The sequence below is a fragment of the Excalfactoria chinensis genome, chromosome 1, assembly GCF_039878825.1.
Source record: "Excalfactoria chinensis isolate bCotChi1 chromosome 1, bCotChi1.hap2, whole genome shotgun sequence".
Lineage (NCBI taxonomy): Eukaryota > Metazoa > Chordata > Aves > Galliformes > Phasianidae > Excalfactoria > Excalfactoria chinensis.
The window spans coordinates 10,186,147-10,202,798 of NC_092825.1; the positions used below are offsets into that span (position 1 = coordinate 10,186,147).

Genomic DNA, 16,652 nt, shown 5'->3' on the forward strand with positions numbered 1-16,652 from the left:
AGGAGCCTCCTGATCAAGCAGAGATAGAATGGAGCCTATAACAATCAGAGTGGAATCCCACCACTGCATTTTAGCCTTCTTGTAGTTTTTCCTAGACAAATAGGTTAGGATGACAAACTTTAATCCCAAGACAAAAAAGAATGATCAACTCTGTTATACAAGATCCTCAGAAAGTTTTGTCCAAGGTAGATAAGTCCACTGCAGAATGTAGTCATACTGAAGAAGTACATAACTAAAATCCATGAAGTCCAGGCAGAGTCATATGACCAGTTGAAAGTAAGTCTGGAAATATTTATATTAGAATTATCTCATTATTATCTAATTAAACCCTAAAAAGAAGAAGGGATTTATATCAACAGTCTTATTAGGTAACAAAATTGGTAAAACTTATTTGGTTCAAAGATGAAGATATTCAAATTCAGAAGAAAAGCAAAATATTTGCTATCAGTATTGATAATTTTTAGAATACTAAAAAAAAAAATAATAACTTTTTTTAGTAAATAGTAATTTTATCACATGAAGGAGTTCCCAGCTTAAGTATAAAAAATTATTTTTTATCAAGAACCCAGTTTTGGAAAGTTTTGAACAGATGCAATCAATGATTTATCGGGCCTTTAATAGGAGAAGTTTTTATACAGGCAATTTATAAACCTAAACAAAGGACAACTACAGAGCATCTATAAGGAAACATATCAGGTGTCAACTCATCAAGTCACAAAAGATGAGCTCATTTTCCCGGACTTAAAACTATTTCACAATTTTGTTCTGGGTTAAGACATTAACATTTAAGAAATCAACAGATAAATTCCAAAAAATCTGAAATTGAAGATGTTAGGAATGGTGGTTGAGGAAAAATATTTAGGAATTAATAAATAGTTTAATGCTCATTTTGTTTCTTGCACAGAACATTTGAACTGGCTCTTGACTTTTTATCTTCTCAGTTTTACTACCCAGTTGTGTCTACAGGATGGATGCAGAAAGACTTCCATCAGGACATTTAAGGAAGAACATTTCCTTCAAGCAAGGCACAAAATTTAAATTTATTTATGTAATTTGATTAATCCCAATTTTTGTTTTACAACAAGTACAAAAACCAACTTTAACGTAGGTGTAAATACAATTTTCACAAAGTTGTTCAATGAAATTTAAAATCAGTTACGTATCCAGAACTGTAAAGCACAATTAAAAGCAGCCCAGGATATACAGATTTTTTACCACAACTGCTGAAAGAGCTCATAATGTATGAATATATTTAACAACCTCCAGTAATAAATTAGAAACTCCTTTCTAAACTTTCATTTGAAACGCGTTTAAGTAATTCTGTACCTAACAAAGGAAGCATCAAAGTTTTACTCAAGCTGAGGCCTAATGACACACACACACAATTAAAAACTAAATAACGGAACAATGATTTGAATGTTTTGGTCAAACACTTCTAAGAACAGTAAACTAAGACAGTATAGAAAAATAGCAACAGATTCAAAGAATCATTCTCAAAAAACTTACAGCGTACTGTAGCTGCCTGGAATATTCTAACAATTATAGAAAATCATATTTCCAAGTTTGGTACGTCTGTATTATGTAGAAGACATACATTTAAGACAACCATCCAGGAACTTATTTACAAATAGAAGCTTATTCATTTTAAAACAGGTATAAAAATCAGTTTTGGCACTAACCATAAGGCAATGGATGATGTATACCTAAAACTGCAAATCACATACTGAAAGCATAACCAGAAGAAAATCATATTCTTTAGGTTATTTTTAAATGAAAGTATGAGACTTTAAATATAACTAAATTAAAGAATCAGCATTTTCCAAGTCACTAAAGTCATCCAACCCAACATACTGAAGATTATTTTTAATAAGCAACAGTAAATTGCTTTAAACCATAAAAACTGGGTCATGCCTTGCAGGAGAACCTAGTACTTCTATGGCTATTAAATTAGCAAATTTGTTTTAGCTTTATTACCACAAGATAGCAAAGAGTTAAAGGGTAACATCATTTCAATTATTAAGCAGAAAGAAATTACATTAATTGGAAGTCCAGCCTTTGTTAGAGGTTTTAAAAAAAACTGCCATTCACTCCAGTGAGTAAAGATCAGTTTCAAACTTTTTTTATTTCTACAAGCATGTTTTTAACAACTTTCTTTTTGCATTTCCATGAGCTTCAGTGATATTTCAACCTTAAAATTCAGTTTTTCAGTATAGTCACATTTGCACTGCAAAGACTGAAAATCCAGATTTCATAAGCTGTGGATTTCAATTATGTTTTAAAAATAATTTTTGTATTCAACCTAAATTTATAAAAACTTTTTTTTTTTTTTTTTTTCCCCCCAAAACTTAAGGCAAAATAACAACTTGTATTAGTTATGTCTCTTTAAATCTGAGCAGGTGTATGAGGCTGTTTAAATATCAAAAAAGCTAGTGCCATATACAGTATTACGAACAAAAAGTAAAGAATAAAGTAGCATGCACCCTCTAGATGAAAAGAAAGTTTAATTTTACAAGATGTTTAAATAACCAAAAGGCAAAAAGTATCTGTCTCCTCTAAGAGTATCTTCATAAACCACAGAAATTTTAGAGGACAACCAGTTACCAAAGTATTCCGTTCAACGTTTATACAAATACATTACTACAAGTTTACATACAGTCAAAAGACATCTCAGTGTTACCTAATTACTTAAATTTACAAGACAAACATAAATAAAGCTGTTAAAACAGGCAAGTACAGTACTGATCTATCATTCAGCACAACATATTTTGTATATCTTTCATCTTGAAATCAATCAGATTAGAATTGTGCGAAGTCATTCTTCAAACCTAAAAATAAAATAAAGAGAATTAAGTTTATCTATGCAAGTTTCACACAACATGGGCTTATTCCAACTGCCTAAGTCCTTTTTTCAGGCATGTAATTTACCATTTAACAATGTCTTGTCTGTTCTTAGAAGAGGCCACAGTCTTTAAGGTTATTTTTAATAATGACATCAGTTACAGCATCAAAAACAAACTGCACATTTTTCGTATCTGTGGCACATGTGAAGTGAGTGTAGATTTCCTTTGTGTCTTTTCTCTTGTTAAGATCTTCAAACTGACACTGAATGTAAGCAGCTGCTTCCTCGTAAGTGTTCGATCCTAAAAGGAGAAAATTGCTCAGTAAGCAGGTTTCAAAAAGGAAGAACTAAACTTACATTGTATCTTAGAAGGAAGTACTTACTCTGCAACAAACACTAAAACCTGAAAAGGAGTATGTTGATTTAAATAATTTCACAGCCACTACTTTACAATATAACATGCATCTTATTGAAGGAAATTTTCTAGACAAATTTTTAATTATTTTATTTTAATAATAAAATGTGCTGCAGAAAGAGTATTTATAACAATGGTAGATGGAGCAAGTCATTAACAACTTATCACTATTACACAGACTGTATATGATTCTTTCATTCAAGTTATTCACTTTCAATTCTCATGTTTTTGACAGTTTTTCTTTTCTTCAGACAAAAAACAGTCTGAAATTACAATGAAAGTAATACATAAAAGTCCTAAGCCTTGTTAAATAAAATTGTCTTTTGTATATTTCCTCAAAAAGTTACCACTTCTAATACATCTGTAAATATGCTCCGTTCAAATAAACTCTCACATATCCTCAGGGATTCCTACTGGGGGCAAAAATAAATACACCTGGGTAGAAAAGAATAGAATCCAGAATAAAGAACAGGCTAACCAGAGTAGGTTGACAAGCTCTATAACAGCAACATCTAAACACCTTCAGCGGATCACCATCATTTCATCTCATTAAGGAGATTAATCTGCCTTCCACACTCTTTTATTCATGAATTCTAAGAGCATCCTAGCAATTTTAACTTTATTTAAATATTTTGTACATCTACAGTTATCAAATTCCTCCCAATTTGTTCATCAAAAATAATTTAACCCCAAATTACTTGACACCTGTTCATTCACAATACCTGCATATTCAGGATAGCAAATAGTGAGAGGACTCCTCTTGATTTTTTCTTCAAAAAGATCTTTCTTGTTCAGGAAGAGAATTATAGAAGTGTCTGTGAACCATTTGTTGTTGCAGATGCTGTCAAACAATTTCATGCTTTCATGCATCCGATTCTGTAATTTTGGGGGGGGGGAGGGAGAAACACAAAAAAACAGACTTTATTGTATTTTACCAGAGTTTAGAAGTAAAATGTATATATATATATATATATATACACACAACAAGAGGAATAAATAACACAGAAGCTTGTTAACGATTTACATCAGCATCACTTTTGACTACCCAGATAATAAAAAGCACACACTCTGTGTATATTGATGTGGGAGGAGTAAGATCCTGAAAGAAGAGAAAGGATGGAAAGGGATTTAAAGAGAAAGAAAAGAAAGATTTCTGCAACTAAGGAAATAGGTCAGAGTACATTTATAAAGAAACAAAAACTGAAGGCTGAGGAAGGGTAACAAAACACAGCAGACAGATAAGCAAAACAACTTCTTTGATATTCGGAGTACCCACAGAGACAAGGACCTGTATTATTGACATCCTCACTGATTTATGTATAATTTGAAATATATGAAAGAATATATCTCATAAGAGTACTTGTCTCAAACTACTCTCAAGAATAAAGAAATTATTTTTGAAACTTGAAAGCACAAAATCTATCATCAGTTCTCTGAAAACTTTTACAAAAAGCCCATCTATCTCATTAAAGAGGTATTTAGCTTCCCTTTCAAAATGTTTAGTTTCTAACAACTATTCCTTTCTTCAACATTAAGGTACTTGCCATTTCCTCATCTTCAGCCAAGACCAAGTCATAATCACTTAATGCCACACAGAAAATAATTGCTGTAACACCCTCAAAACAATGAATCCACTTCTTCCGCTCCGACCTTTGGCCTCCAACATCAAACATTCTGCAAAACACAAATACAAAGCAGGAAATAAACTTTGGATTTTCCAGCTTTCTAAACATTAAGTGATAAAATCTGAAACCATCAGCCATGCAAGCCTGATCACGGAATTTTGAAAAACAGCATCAAATCTGCAGTATTTACTGTAATTTCATTTCTTCGTATAAGAAATAACTAAATTATCTAGGACTTAGAAATCTTCCTATACATTTCACAAAACATGAGAAAGTGATATGAAAGCAATATAAATCTTTTTTCTTTTTTAAATGAATTATTACAAATAATTCCAGTAACACAGTTAACTGTGATCTATAAAAATACTGTTAGCTTATCTAAATGCAAGCTTTCATGAAGTTCTTCAATATTTTTCCCAAATGAATAATCCTAAGTAATAACATGTCAACAGTACAAAGTTCTTTAAATCTAACAGCAGAATTCACTCCGTTTTAGTACTTGAAAAAATGCTATTTATCTTAAGTGTACTTCTTAAGTGATACTGAATATTATTTTCAACATTCTCTTCTTAAAAGACAAAACAGTAAGACTAGTAATTTCCCCTCTAATAGAGAAACTTTTTGGAAATGCAGTAAAGTGGGACAACTAAACTATAAAGATGTTTCTTTCCAATTCCCTGCTAATCAGAAACAGCATGATATGAAAAGACCACATACAAGCACTTAACAGCAGAGGATCAGCAAGTTAGCGTAGTTTACATAAATTTGCTTTTCTCTGCTATCTAAGTGCTTTGAGGACTATTTCCTAACATCTAAGCTACAGTAAATCTGAAAGACTGAATGATTTATTAGACATCTTTATTAACTGAACCTCAAGTATTTTGCAAGCCAGAAAAACAGTATCCTGGATTTAATGAACTAAGTTATGAAAAAAAAGAATTAAACAACCAAGCAACAACAACAACAGCAACAAAATGCAATCTAATAAGCAGACAATAGTGCTGCCCTAAAATGGATGCAAATTGCTGAATTTTCTCAACAAAACAGAACACAGCCCTTTTCCATCTGTCTCCTTTCTACCATGCAAAGAAGAGTCTTGTCTCAGATTCTTGTGATTACCTTCAGCTTAAAAACAATGTTAAAAGGTCACCATATGCCTCCCTTAGCTATGGTAGCCAATATTTTACCATGCAAATATTGGATTTTTCCTCCTTGTTACAAGGAAATGCAATTATTCCTTTTAAGAGAGTCCTGACTTATGTCTTCAGCTATTTTTCCAAGCAATTTTAACTTTTTTAAGCATCATCATGAAAAAGTTTAGAATTCAGTAAGTATAAAAATATTTACACGGGAAGGAGATGACGGAAGAACAAAGGATAGAACTTTTCCATCCACTTTGGTTAGCATCTACCATGAAAGCCTTAATTGTGTACACAGAGGTCTGTTAGGTCACAGTCTGAGCAAACTAAGACACTGACAAAAGCTGCCTGACATACAGATAAATTTCAAAGAGCTTTGAAAGAATGAGAAGCTTGGATGCTTTACAGATTCTCTCACAATCTGGGAGTATGGCGTGCAAGCCCATCCTCTGCCTTAATATTCCAATCATAGTGCAATTTGGCACTATACTATGAATACTATATTAATACTATAAGAAGTTTTGCTTCTGCAGAATATGTTACAGTCTACAGTAGACTACAAAGAAAGACAAGGCAGTACTGAAAGAATTATAGTTTGTAAGAGATGAATCTACCTGCCCTATCTAAAGGATGATGTCATTAAATAAATGCTTCAAGGAACTTCCATTTCATTTATTTAAATAATACAAACTTCTCTGGTGAGATTGCATGGTGACTGTCAATATATTAAGATAAATTATTTCACTGAACCAAGTCTAAAGCACCACAGATGGTTCTTCAAGACATCTCCATGCTAATCTTTGTTACTTAGCTGTATGAGTTGGTTTCTGAATGGTTTATCAGCAAATGTGCAAATTTAAGGACTTGTGCAAGGTATTTCATTAGCAATTAATGTTTTTTTTAAAGCTAGCGTTGCCAAGTTTGAGATGCTTTGTTTCTTTCTATTATTTAAGCTGAGAACACAGCTCCAGCACCCATAAAACATGTGATATAGGACAAAAAGACAGCAGGTACTTCTTATGATTTCTATCAGTTTCTTTGTTTTTCTCTTGTTGCTGTTGCTCTTGTTTTTTAGTTAGTTAGTTTGTTTGATTTGTTGATTTTTTTTTGTTTTGTTTTTGTTTTGTTTTGTTTTTCCTTTTAAGGTTATACAAGTTGATTGCTTCCCTACTCCCCAAACGCCAGACTTGAAGAAGGCTTATTTGACAAATATTTTTTGTAACCTCTCTCACCTGTCACAAAAGATAGGAGGCTCTGAAAAGTCTCATAATTAATTAAATGATTTTTATCATTGATTATGTTTTCCCCAGGTTGTAAGAGGAGGGGGGTGGCGTACATGTGTAGACAGAAAACCTACTGATTTGGTGTACCATATAACTAAGATAAAATGCATTTGATGAGATTCAATTAGTTACTTTTAGAAATCAGAATGTGTATAGATGTGCGGACAACTATCTCCACACAATCTAAAACATATATGCAATGAGAGTTTTACTAAGCTTCCTTCTCATTTTCCTAGAAAGGAAAAGACACAATAGTGTTACAGTTATACTATCCTACACTTCCATAACAAACATCTTTGGACACAAGATGGTTACAAGGCTAGCATTATTTGGTACAAACTGTGTCAAAAGAAACTTTACTAACAGTCTTTCATCAGTAAATAAAATATTACCTTACAAAAACCTAATGTATAATTTTAAATTCAATTCTCCAGGAAAAAGGATTTGCTGTTTCACACCAGAGCAACAAATACTTTCAAATCTCCAGCTCTCCAACTGAATTTAAAGGGAAAAAATCTGATCAAACAACTACATGTTAACACAGTACAAAATTGAACATTTCAAGATTTGATTTACACTGAAAATAAACTTTCCAAAAAGCTTCAAATAAAAACAAAAGCATTTATTACTTAACATTCCACGTTACTATAGAAATTCAAACTCCCATATACCTTCAGAAAACTGAGTCAAGCAGGAAGGAATTTTCCAGTAGAAAGAAAAAAAATAATAAAATAATTAGTTATGGCTAGACAAATTTGTTAAACTGCATCACTAAAAGTCTATCCATGGGAACTTTACAAAGCTACTAACAGACAGATGAACATGCAGAATAATTTACATACTTAAAATGAAGATCTTTGAAAGTAAAGTGAGTTTCCACTATTCCTGTAGTTTTCACTCTAGTCCTGAGAACATCCTGTTGAGTTGGAATGTAGCTTGTTTGTGCTATCCTGTCCAAGTCATTCAAGTAACTGGAGGTAAAAATAAATACTGCATTCAGTTATTCATAAAACAGTAATCAAATAATATTGAAAAATTACACAGGTTCTAGGTCTACTCATTACACTGTACATGACTCTTATATGAACAGTGTTCTCTGAGATAAAAGGTTAGACAGATTATTTTCCTCTTATTTTTTCCACTTCTTTTTTAAAAATGAAGTTTTAAAGACACCTTTGTTCTAGAAGAAAACTCATGATTGATTCTACTACAAAGCACTACTATTCTAAAATCCCAGAAAGCAAACACAGTTCTACATTTACCAGTGTTCTTTGTATTAACACCTTCACCCCTGTATAGCTCTTCAGGAAGTTAATGTACTTTTACTACAACTAAACCCAAGTTACTCTGAAAACAGCTGTGAAGAGAACAACTCAGTATCTTAGTCAGAATTAATATATGTTTTAGTATAATACTAAATTCATGATCAGTAATTTTCTACCGAGAATTTATAATTGCACCTATTCTTACAACAGTAAGGTCTCGTTTCCAAAATTGCTGTGATGCACACCAAGAAGCCCAGTGATTCCAAAAACAATACAAATCTTATCTGTGCTTTTTGCACAGTAAATAGAGCAGATACTTATTTAAGTGAAATCAAAACTTAGCAATTTTCAGGATACAATTGCATGTCTAAAACATCAATTTTATTATAAAATTGAAGGCGAAGTTACCTAAACAACAAAACAAAACAGCAGAGGTTGCTAGAGGAAGTTAAGAGGGACCCTTCTCAATGAAGAGCTCTGCACAGAGGGAATTTTATATACTTGTGCTACTATTGTTTAAGTCAAGAGATTTGTCATTGCGAGCTCATCTCAACAAATCCAACAAACGACCATGCTCGAAATGTGTTATTTATTAAAAGTGCCTTTCATTACATAACTCCATCTGTAGTTATCTCACTATACTTTATGTTCTTTAGGATAACAACTATCACACCTGTCTACCATCTTACTTTGCCCTTGTCTGACACTCTTTCTTAACAGACTTACCCTTACTGCTGTCATACCCTATTCCTCATACCTTGGATTCCTAACTTTTTTCTAATTATTATTTTTCAAAGTACCTTAACACAAGAAACACAACTTGATTGTTATGTTTACTCTATATATCTAATAAATACTGTAGGTTAACAAAGAAAATGTGGCAATTTGAATTCTACTGGAGAATCATGTAGGAGAAATTCGATTACAAACATGAAACTGAGTCCTTTTAATACAAATTCACATCAATTAGTCATGTTTCCTGGACATGTTCTGATACTGAACAGGTAACCAAGTCACGATTTTGTAATAAAAATGCTACAAAGAATACTGAAGTATCTCAAAGTATTTTTTTTTTCTTCAAAATAATCTAGCAACTGATCAGAATATGACTTAAACTCATAGTTATATATACCACATCTCTTTCTCTCTGTTCTCAAAGGCTGTGTTTTGCATTCTGATCCAAGTATACAATATCTTTGGCTAGATATTTCTAGGTTTTCCACCTACATGGGATGAGAATTACTTAAAAATGTACAATTTTCTTAAATTCTTTTATCTACTACTTAGAAAACAAGAGAGCTTTGTATGTCACATAGTACTTACTAGGCAGCAGAGTCATTAAGCTGGTATTCTCTAGATCTGTTGAAACAAGCTTGTACTCCACTGTCTTTCCACAGTCTTTTGATAACACCAGCAAGCTCTGCAGTCATAAATCCTTCCTCTGCTGCTCCAGCTAACACAAAGAGTTGACGAGCATCATCCTTTAGGTTGTAAAAAAAAAAAGTGGAAAGAGAAACATTGAGAAATACAACAAAGGGTATATTAAATTCCCCTATCACCTAAGAATAAAAACTACATTCAGCAAGAGTTACTTCACTTGGTATACATGACTATAACTAAACAAAAAAACGTGAAGAAAAGCAATTAGTACCCTATATAGGATATTACTTCCCACTCTTTTCAACAACAGAAAAAGTTCAATAATTTTGCAACTGATGATAAAAATTCTGATCAGTTTATTACTTGAACTAAGCTTCTATAAACAGAAATATTTTATACATTTTGTGCTGAATTCTAACATTAACCTTGTTTTATTGTTGTACCCCTCAGACAGAACAGAACAGTTACAATGCATATTAAAATTAGAATGCTAGTCCTAGGACAGATCGTTACTGAACTTCCTGTTATAACTTGCGCTCTCCTGATTCAGTAGTTTCACAAAAGAAAATATTCAACTTGTTACTTTGCCATTATTCTGATAAGGGAAGAACAGGCAATTTTCCAAACAAATTTATTTTTTCAGAGTAAAATCTCCAAAAATTCAATTCAAAAAACAAAGGAAGAGCCTGAATAACAGCTATCCTCAGGACACTGCAATTTTGCGTATTCTTTTCTTCTGTAGAAATGATAATAAAATCAGATAAAATTTAAAGGCCTACATTTAGTACAATGAAGAACATCCATAGACCTTCTAAAAAGGCAGACTTGTGTCCCACAAGCTCTGGATTCCTTTTTCAGATTTTCATTTTGAAATTACTTCAAGACTAATACTTATTTTCAATAGCAATGTTGATCTGTAAAAAGAATTTAGATCACCAAGACCTGCTTACACGCTAAAGAATAGGCAGTTATTGCACTAATATCCCCGACAGAAGTTTGCATTCTATACTGAAGTTGAAAAATTCCTTATCATATACGATGAAAATGAAAAATTCGTATAATGCATAAAACAATTTCACAATCTCCTATTCAGTCCTTTTATCCGATAAAATCTACACTTACTCTCTACTCCATTTTCTTTCACATTGTATTTAGTAATAGAAATATACAATTCACCTTTTTCCAGCATTAACTGTCAGATATCAAAGAGGACTTCACTGTACAAATGAACTAATATGCACTCACGTACTGATCCTGCCCTGAAAATCTCTGGTCTCAAGGTAAGACAACAGAAAACATGAAAAGAAAGTGAGAGAAGGACTGCTTCAAAAGTAGTGCCTCCTATTTTACTACAATGACCCATTCTGTCAGAGGAGGATGATGATGGTATGGCAGTAGAGGCTGAACCTTCCCACCCATATTCCATTACATTTTGTTGCCATGGGACAGAGAGTGAGAATAGTAGAGAGGAAGTCTGACAAAATTGTGTGTTACACTGAAGTGTGCATGAAGCAAAAGTGTGTGATTAAATTCCTCCATATGAATAAATTGCACCCATTGACATTCACTGATGCTTGCAGAACATCTATGGATATCCAACAGTGGATGTGAGTACAGTAAGGCAGGCAGGGGTTAGTGTGTTTCAGCAGTGGTGACAGTAACATGAAATGCAATCGATGTTACCAAAAAACATCCAGATTTTTACTAGTGTGGCATGCAGCCTCTTGTTCACTGCTGACAAAAAAAGTACAGCTCGTGGTTAGGACTGTTGAAAAATAGTGCTTAGTAAATGAGAGTTTGCTATATCAAACGATGGTATTGTGCTCTTTGAATCTGTCATAGTTTTCATGGAAATAAGTGGGAGGCATTACTTTCAGAGCAATATACATAGTTGATTTACAATTAAGCAGATTTCAGATAGAATTAACATATGTACATAAACATATCTACATTTCACAAACAGCATCTACCCTCCAGATCTGACAGGGACACAATCAGGTTCACCACAGATAAGTGTACAGCGTTAGGAACTGTAAAGTGATACGCAAAACGCTTGGCAGACTGGCTCCAATAAGTGAATGAAAAGAGATGAAAAAGGTACAAGAAAGCCTGGAAATGGGCAACTGTTTTCTTGGGAAAAATCCTTAATCCATGTGCTATCATGGAAAAAAAGGAGTACAAGCAGCAGCAATATGCCTGAAGAGTACAGTAAAGCAATTCACAGTATTAGTCAGTATGACGCTGGATCTGGCCTACAGGTGAGAATGTTTTAGACACTACTGTGTCTGTGACTCAATTGAGAAGTGCAGAGAACAGCCAGATGCCTACCTGTTTAATCTGTGTTTTTTAAGGAAAGCAATGATCACCTTGAAGGACTTACAGCAGCTCATAAGTAAAACTTAAGAAGTACAACTACAAAGCTTACTATTCTTCAAAAAATCCCTGCGACTGGGATTTACATAGAATTTGGAGGTCTGTATCTAAACAAAATAGTTGTGATGAATCAACTCACAGTTAACTGCTCAGTAGAGCACTTCACCATATAGAAAACTATATGACATTTTTTCTTTATCAAACCTTCTAGCCTATAAGGACTGTTGGATATGAAGAGATTTTTTCAGGAAATAACAATGGATAGAAACTGAAACAGAATGGATATTTCAGCTGTATATGTGCATGTTTACTTCAATACTCACAGCCCTGGTTGGATCACCAAAGTCTATCTTCAACCTCCCCATTGCTCTAATGATAGCAATAATTGACTGAATGGTGTTACTGTAGACAACAGCTTTGTACTGTTTACACTCTTCTTCTGAATAACCAGCTTCGTGGATAATCCTACGGAAGGAAAAAAAATAAATTCTCTATTCAAATAAAAGAAGCCTCTCTATGATTGTATTTTACTATACTTACTTCATTTGTTTGACAATTGTGCTTTTCCCTGATTCACCAGCTCCTGAAAAATAAATGGAAATTCATTACATTTTTGCTCATCTTTGAGAACACATTTAATTTTTGTTTCTACACTTCAAATACCTAGCCAATACAAAAAACTTTAACTGTTCCAAACACATTACAAATTATTTTTAACATAAGAACCTAAATGCCTCTTGCTAAGCTTCAAAATTGAGATATTTTGACAAGAAATCATTCCAACTCTGGAAAGTCTTTGTTCTTCTTTTTGTGCATGAGAACATTAAACTTCATACAGCTTGATAGTGTTTCTAAATGCAAACAGATTGCCAGTTGTCCGATCCCAATATGACCAAGGAAAACTCTCTAACATTGCAGAGGTCACTGTGACCACAAGAAGTCGCTGCTAAAGGCTATATTCATCTTTTTTAAAAAGGGGCAGTCAGCTTCACTTTTTTTCTTAAATTAATGATACTGTAAATATTCCTGGAAGTCATTTCCAGGTCCATGAAGGACAAGCATGTGACTGGCAAAAACGAGGATGGATTTAACAACTGTACTTGACTCGGTAATGCCTTAATGGGGAAACAGATGGCTCTGTGGATGTAGAATGCCAACTATATCATTTACTGTGCCTCTAGCAAGCCTTTCAATATCATCTACAGTAATATCCTTATACCACAATGAATAAATAATTATTTCAAGATGTCTAAAACACTGTCTAGACAGCCAAATGTAAAGGTTAGTAGCCAGTCCAACTGCAAGCTAGTTACAAGAGGTAATCTTCAGGAGCCATTATTTGGTTAACCCTATTTAACATCTTCTCATTGACCTGAAAATCAGGACAGAATACACCTGCATTAAGTCACTAAATTAAGGCAACATCAGTTCTGGAGGTCAGAAAATAGTTTAAGGGTTGGGAGTGCAAAGGTTTTTGCTTATTCAAAGGATCCTCAAGAAGTTAAGACAACTGAGCTGTCAGCACCCATGAGGTTGTACCTCAGCACCTCTTGTTCTTCCCCTCAGCACCCCAAAAAATGAGATTAACAGGACAAAAAAACAGTAGCATGTTACTTACATGAATAAGGAACTGGTTACATGGCATTAAAGGATAAACTACAAAAGAAAGGCTGTTTAATCTTGAAAAGACTGGTGGAGGGATCTAATTGCTTCCTTCTCCATAAAGCCACTTATGACAGCTGAATACAGATCAAAATTTCTCAACAAAATAAAATACAGAAGCAAACAGGAGGCACCAGTATATGTTACTCTAGAGGTTTGGGGAGGGTGTTGTAAAAAATGGAACTATCACGGGGGAAGCTGTTAGGCACTGGTTCTTACTGCCTGTACAGGAAGTAGAAACTCAGTCTCATAAATCTTCAAGATGCAACTGGATGAAGCCCTAAGCAACCTCACATAATTTTGATTCTTGCTTGATTTTGAGCCAAGGACTGAAACTAATGACTTCTAGAGGTGTGTTCCAACTTAAATACCCTTTGAAGACTGATAAAATATTTTGTACTTTCACTACTGTATAATGAATCCATTTGGAATGTTCTTCCTAGTAGGTTAAACAAAACATGTAACATCGTAATAGGCTGAATCCAGCTTTGAACTTTTTGTCAGACAAGAGTCATCCCACAGCCTCCCTGGCACTGCAATTGATGTGATAGATTTTTTTTTCTTCCAATATCCAGCACAATGTCTGTTATCACCAACTGAAGCTAGTACACTGTAGAATTACGTTGCTATGGAATAAAGCAACTGCTGACTTTGGCCTAAGACTGGTTTATGCGCTCTTTACCTAGTAAAAGGCATGGTTTTGATAAACATACTACTAATTACAGAGCAGCAACAGTTCTCAGGCTCTGAGCTGCTACAGAAGTTCAATAAAAGTATGTTAATATAAACAGAAAACAGTACTTTACACAAATGTAGGCAAAACCAGTGATCACTAACCTCTAAAAGCTGATAATAAGTGCAACACATTTTGACAATATGACAGACTTAGGAATAATAGTCTTACTGGAGTAGGCAAGATCCGTGCATCACTTCCAAGAATCATGGAACACCATGACAACATCCACACATGCCATAATGAGTTAGAAGAATGAAAGCCTTGTAGTCAGCATTACACACACGAAGACAACATTATGATAATTACTTGTTACTCTGACATCTGAACAGTTATACAGTAAATTAATATTTAATCTGCAAATTTTTAATTGTGTACATAAATACATGTCAAAGGTTTACATTAATTTCACGAATAAAACAATCTTTGCTTTGATGTAATATATATACATTTTTTCCAAATCATAAAAAGAATAAAAAAGCATATCACCCCATTACGCTCCTTTATTCAAGATGAATTTTGGAGGTAAGTATTATTTACTACAAGATATGAATCACAGAATTGCAGGGGTTGGAAGGGACCTCAAGAGATCATCAAGCCCGATCACCCTCCTAAAGCAGGTACCCTACAATCAGTTGCACAGGTGGCCATCCAGACAGGTCTTGAATATCTTAATAGAAGCAGACTCCACTATCTCTCTGAGCAACCTGCTCCAGTGCTCTGTCACCCCTTATCATGAAGTTATTCCACATGCTTGCATGGATTTTTCTTTGTTCAAGTTTTAGGCCACTGCTCCTTCTCATACCACTACACACCACCAAGAAGAGCCTGGCCTCATCCATTTGCCTCACACCTTGCTTTATAAAAACATCATCAGATCCCCCCTTAGTCTTGCTTTCCCAGGACTGACCAGATCCACATGATTCAGCGCATCCTCGTATGGGAATCTGTGTCTTTTTTGAACTGGGAAGCCCAGAACTAGACACAGTAAGCATGTCCTCATCAGGGCATAGTACAGAAGGAGGATCACCTTCTTCATTCTCCTGGTCCTGCTCTTTTCAATACTCTCCAGGATAACACTGGCATTCTTGATCACAAGAGCACAATGTTGGATCATAACCAACCTGCTGTTCACCAGAACACCCACATCCTTCTCCACAGAGCTCCTGTCCAGCAGGTCAACCCATAACCTGCACTGATGCATTCCCAGATGCAAGACTCTACTCTTGCTGCTGCTAAACCTCCTCAGATTCCTCCCTGCCCAACTCTCCAGCCTGTCTAGGCCTTGCTGAATGGTAGCACAGCCTTCTGGTGCGTCAGCCACTCCTCTCAGCTTTGTATCACCAGCAAACTTTTTGAGGGTGGACACCTCCATTTGGGTTGTTGATGAAGGTGTTGAACAAGACCAGATGCAGCACTGCTATTTACAGGCCTCCAACCAGACTCTGCACTGCTGATGACAACACCCTGCCAGTCATCCAGTTCTCAATCCACCCATCTAACACATACTTTCTGAGTTTCAGAGCAAGATGTTGTGTGGATGCTGTGTCAAATGCCTTGCTGAAGTCAAGGTACAGAACATACACTGCTCACCCCAGTCAGTCATAGAAGGCTACCAGGTTGGTCAAGCATGATCTCCCACTTGTGAATTTATGTTGACTACTCCTGATAAACTTTGTTGGAGAGGATATCCAGAACAAGCTGTTCCATCACCTTGTGAAGCGCTTTCTGTTTAAACACTTAACATATTTGATTAACAGAGCAGGTCAGTGTCAGGTCTGGTTATTATATCAAAATTATTTATTAGGTAACATGTAACTGACTCAAATGGAAATCCATCTTCCACTATGGTGTTAGCACTAAATCACATCAAACACCTAGAATTCTCATAAAAGTTCTTTCTGTAACACAACCATAAACACTTATGTACAAAAAAAA

General features: G+C 34.4%; 1 protein-coding gene across 2 annotated transcripts in view; it reads right to left on the reverse strand.

Moving 5' to 3' along the window:
- Positions 1-597: 597 nt before the first annotated feature.
- GNAI1 (G protein subunit alpha i1) overlaps positions 598-16,652 on the reverse strand; it is a 32,964-nt gene continuing 16,909 nt past the window's right edge. The window contains exons 2-9 of one of the 2 annotated variants that reach the window (XM_072329220.1): positions 12,860-12,902; positions 12,643-12,784; positions 9,890-10,047; positions 8,144-8,272; positions 4,799-4,928; positions 3,977-4,130; positions 2,926-3,140; positions 598-2,825 (exon numbers count right to left, since the gene is read on the reverse strand). In XM_072329220.1, coding sequence (XP_072185321.1) covers positions 2,950-3,140; positions 3,977-4,130; positions 4,799-4,928; positions 8,144-8,272; positions 9,890-10,047; positions 12,643-12,784; positions 12,860-12,902 — 947 coding nt within the window. In that variant the 3' untranslated portion in view covers positions 598-2,825; positions 2,926-2,949. Of the gene's footprint in view, positions 3,141-3,976; positions 4,131-4,798; positions 4,929-8,143; positions 8,273-9,889; positions 10,048-12,642; positions 12,785-12,859; positions 12,903-16,652 lie in introns of both variants that reach the window. The other variant, XM_072329211.1, reaches the window with a different exon arrangement.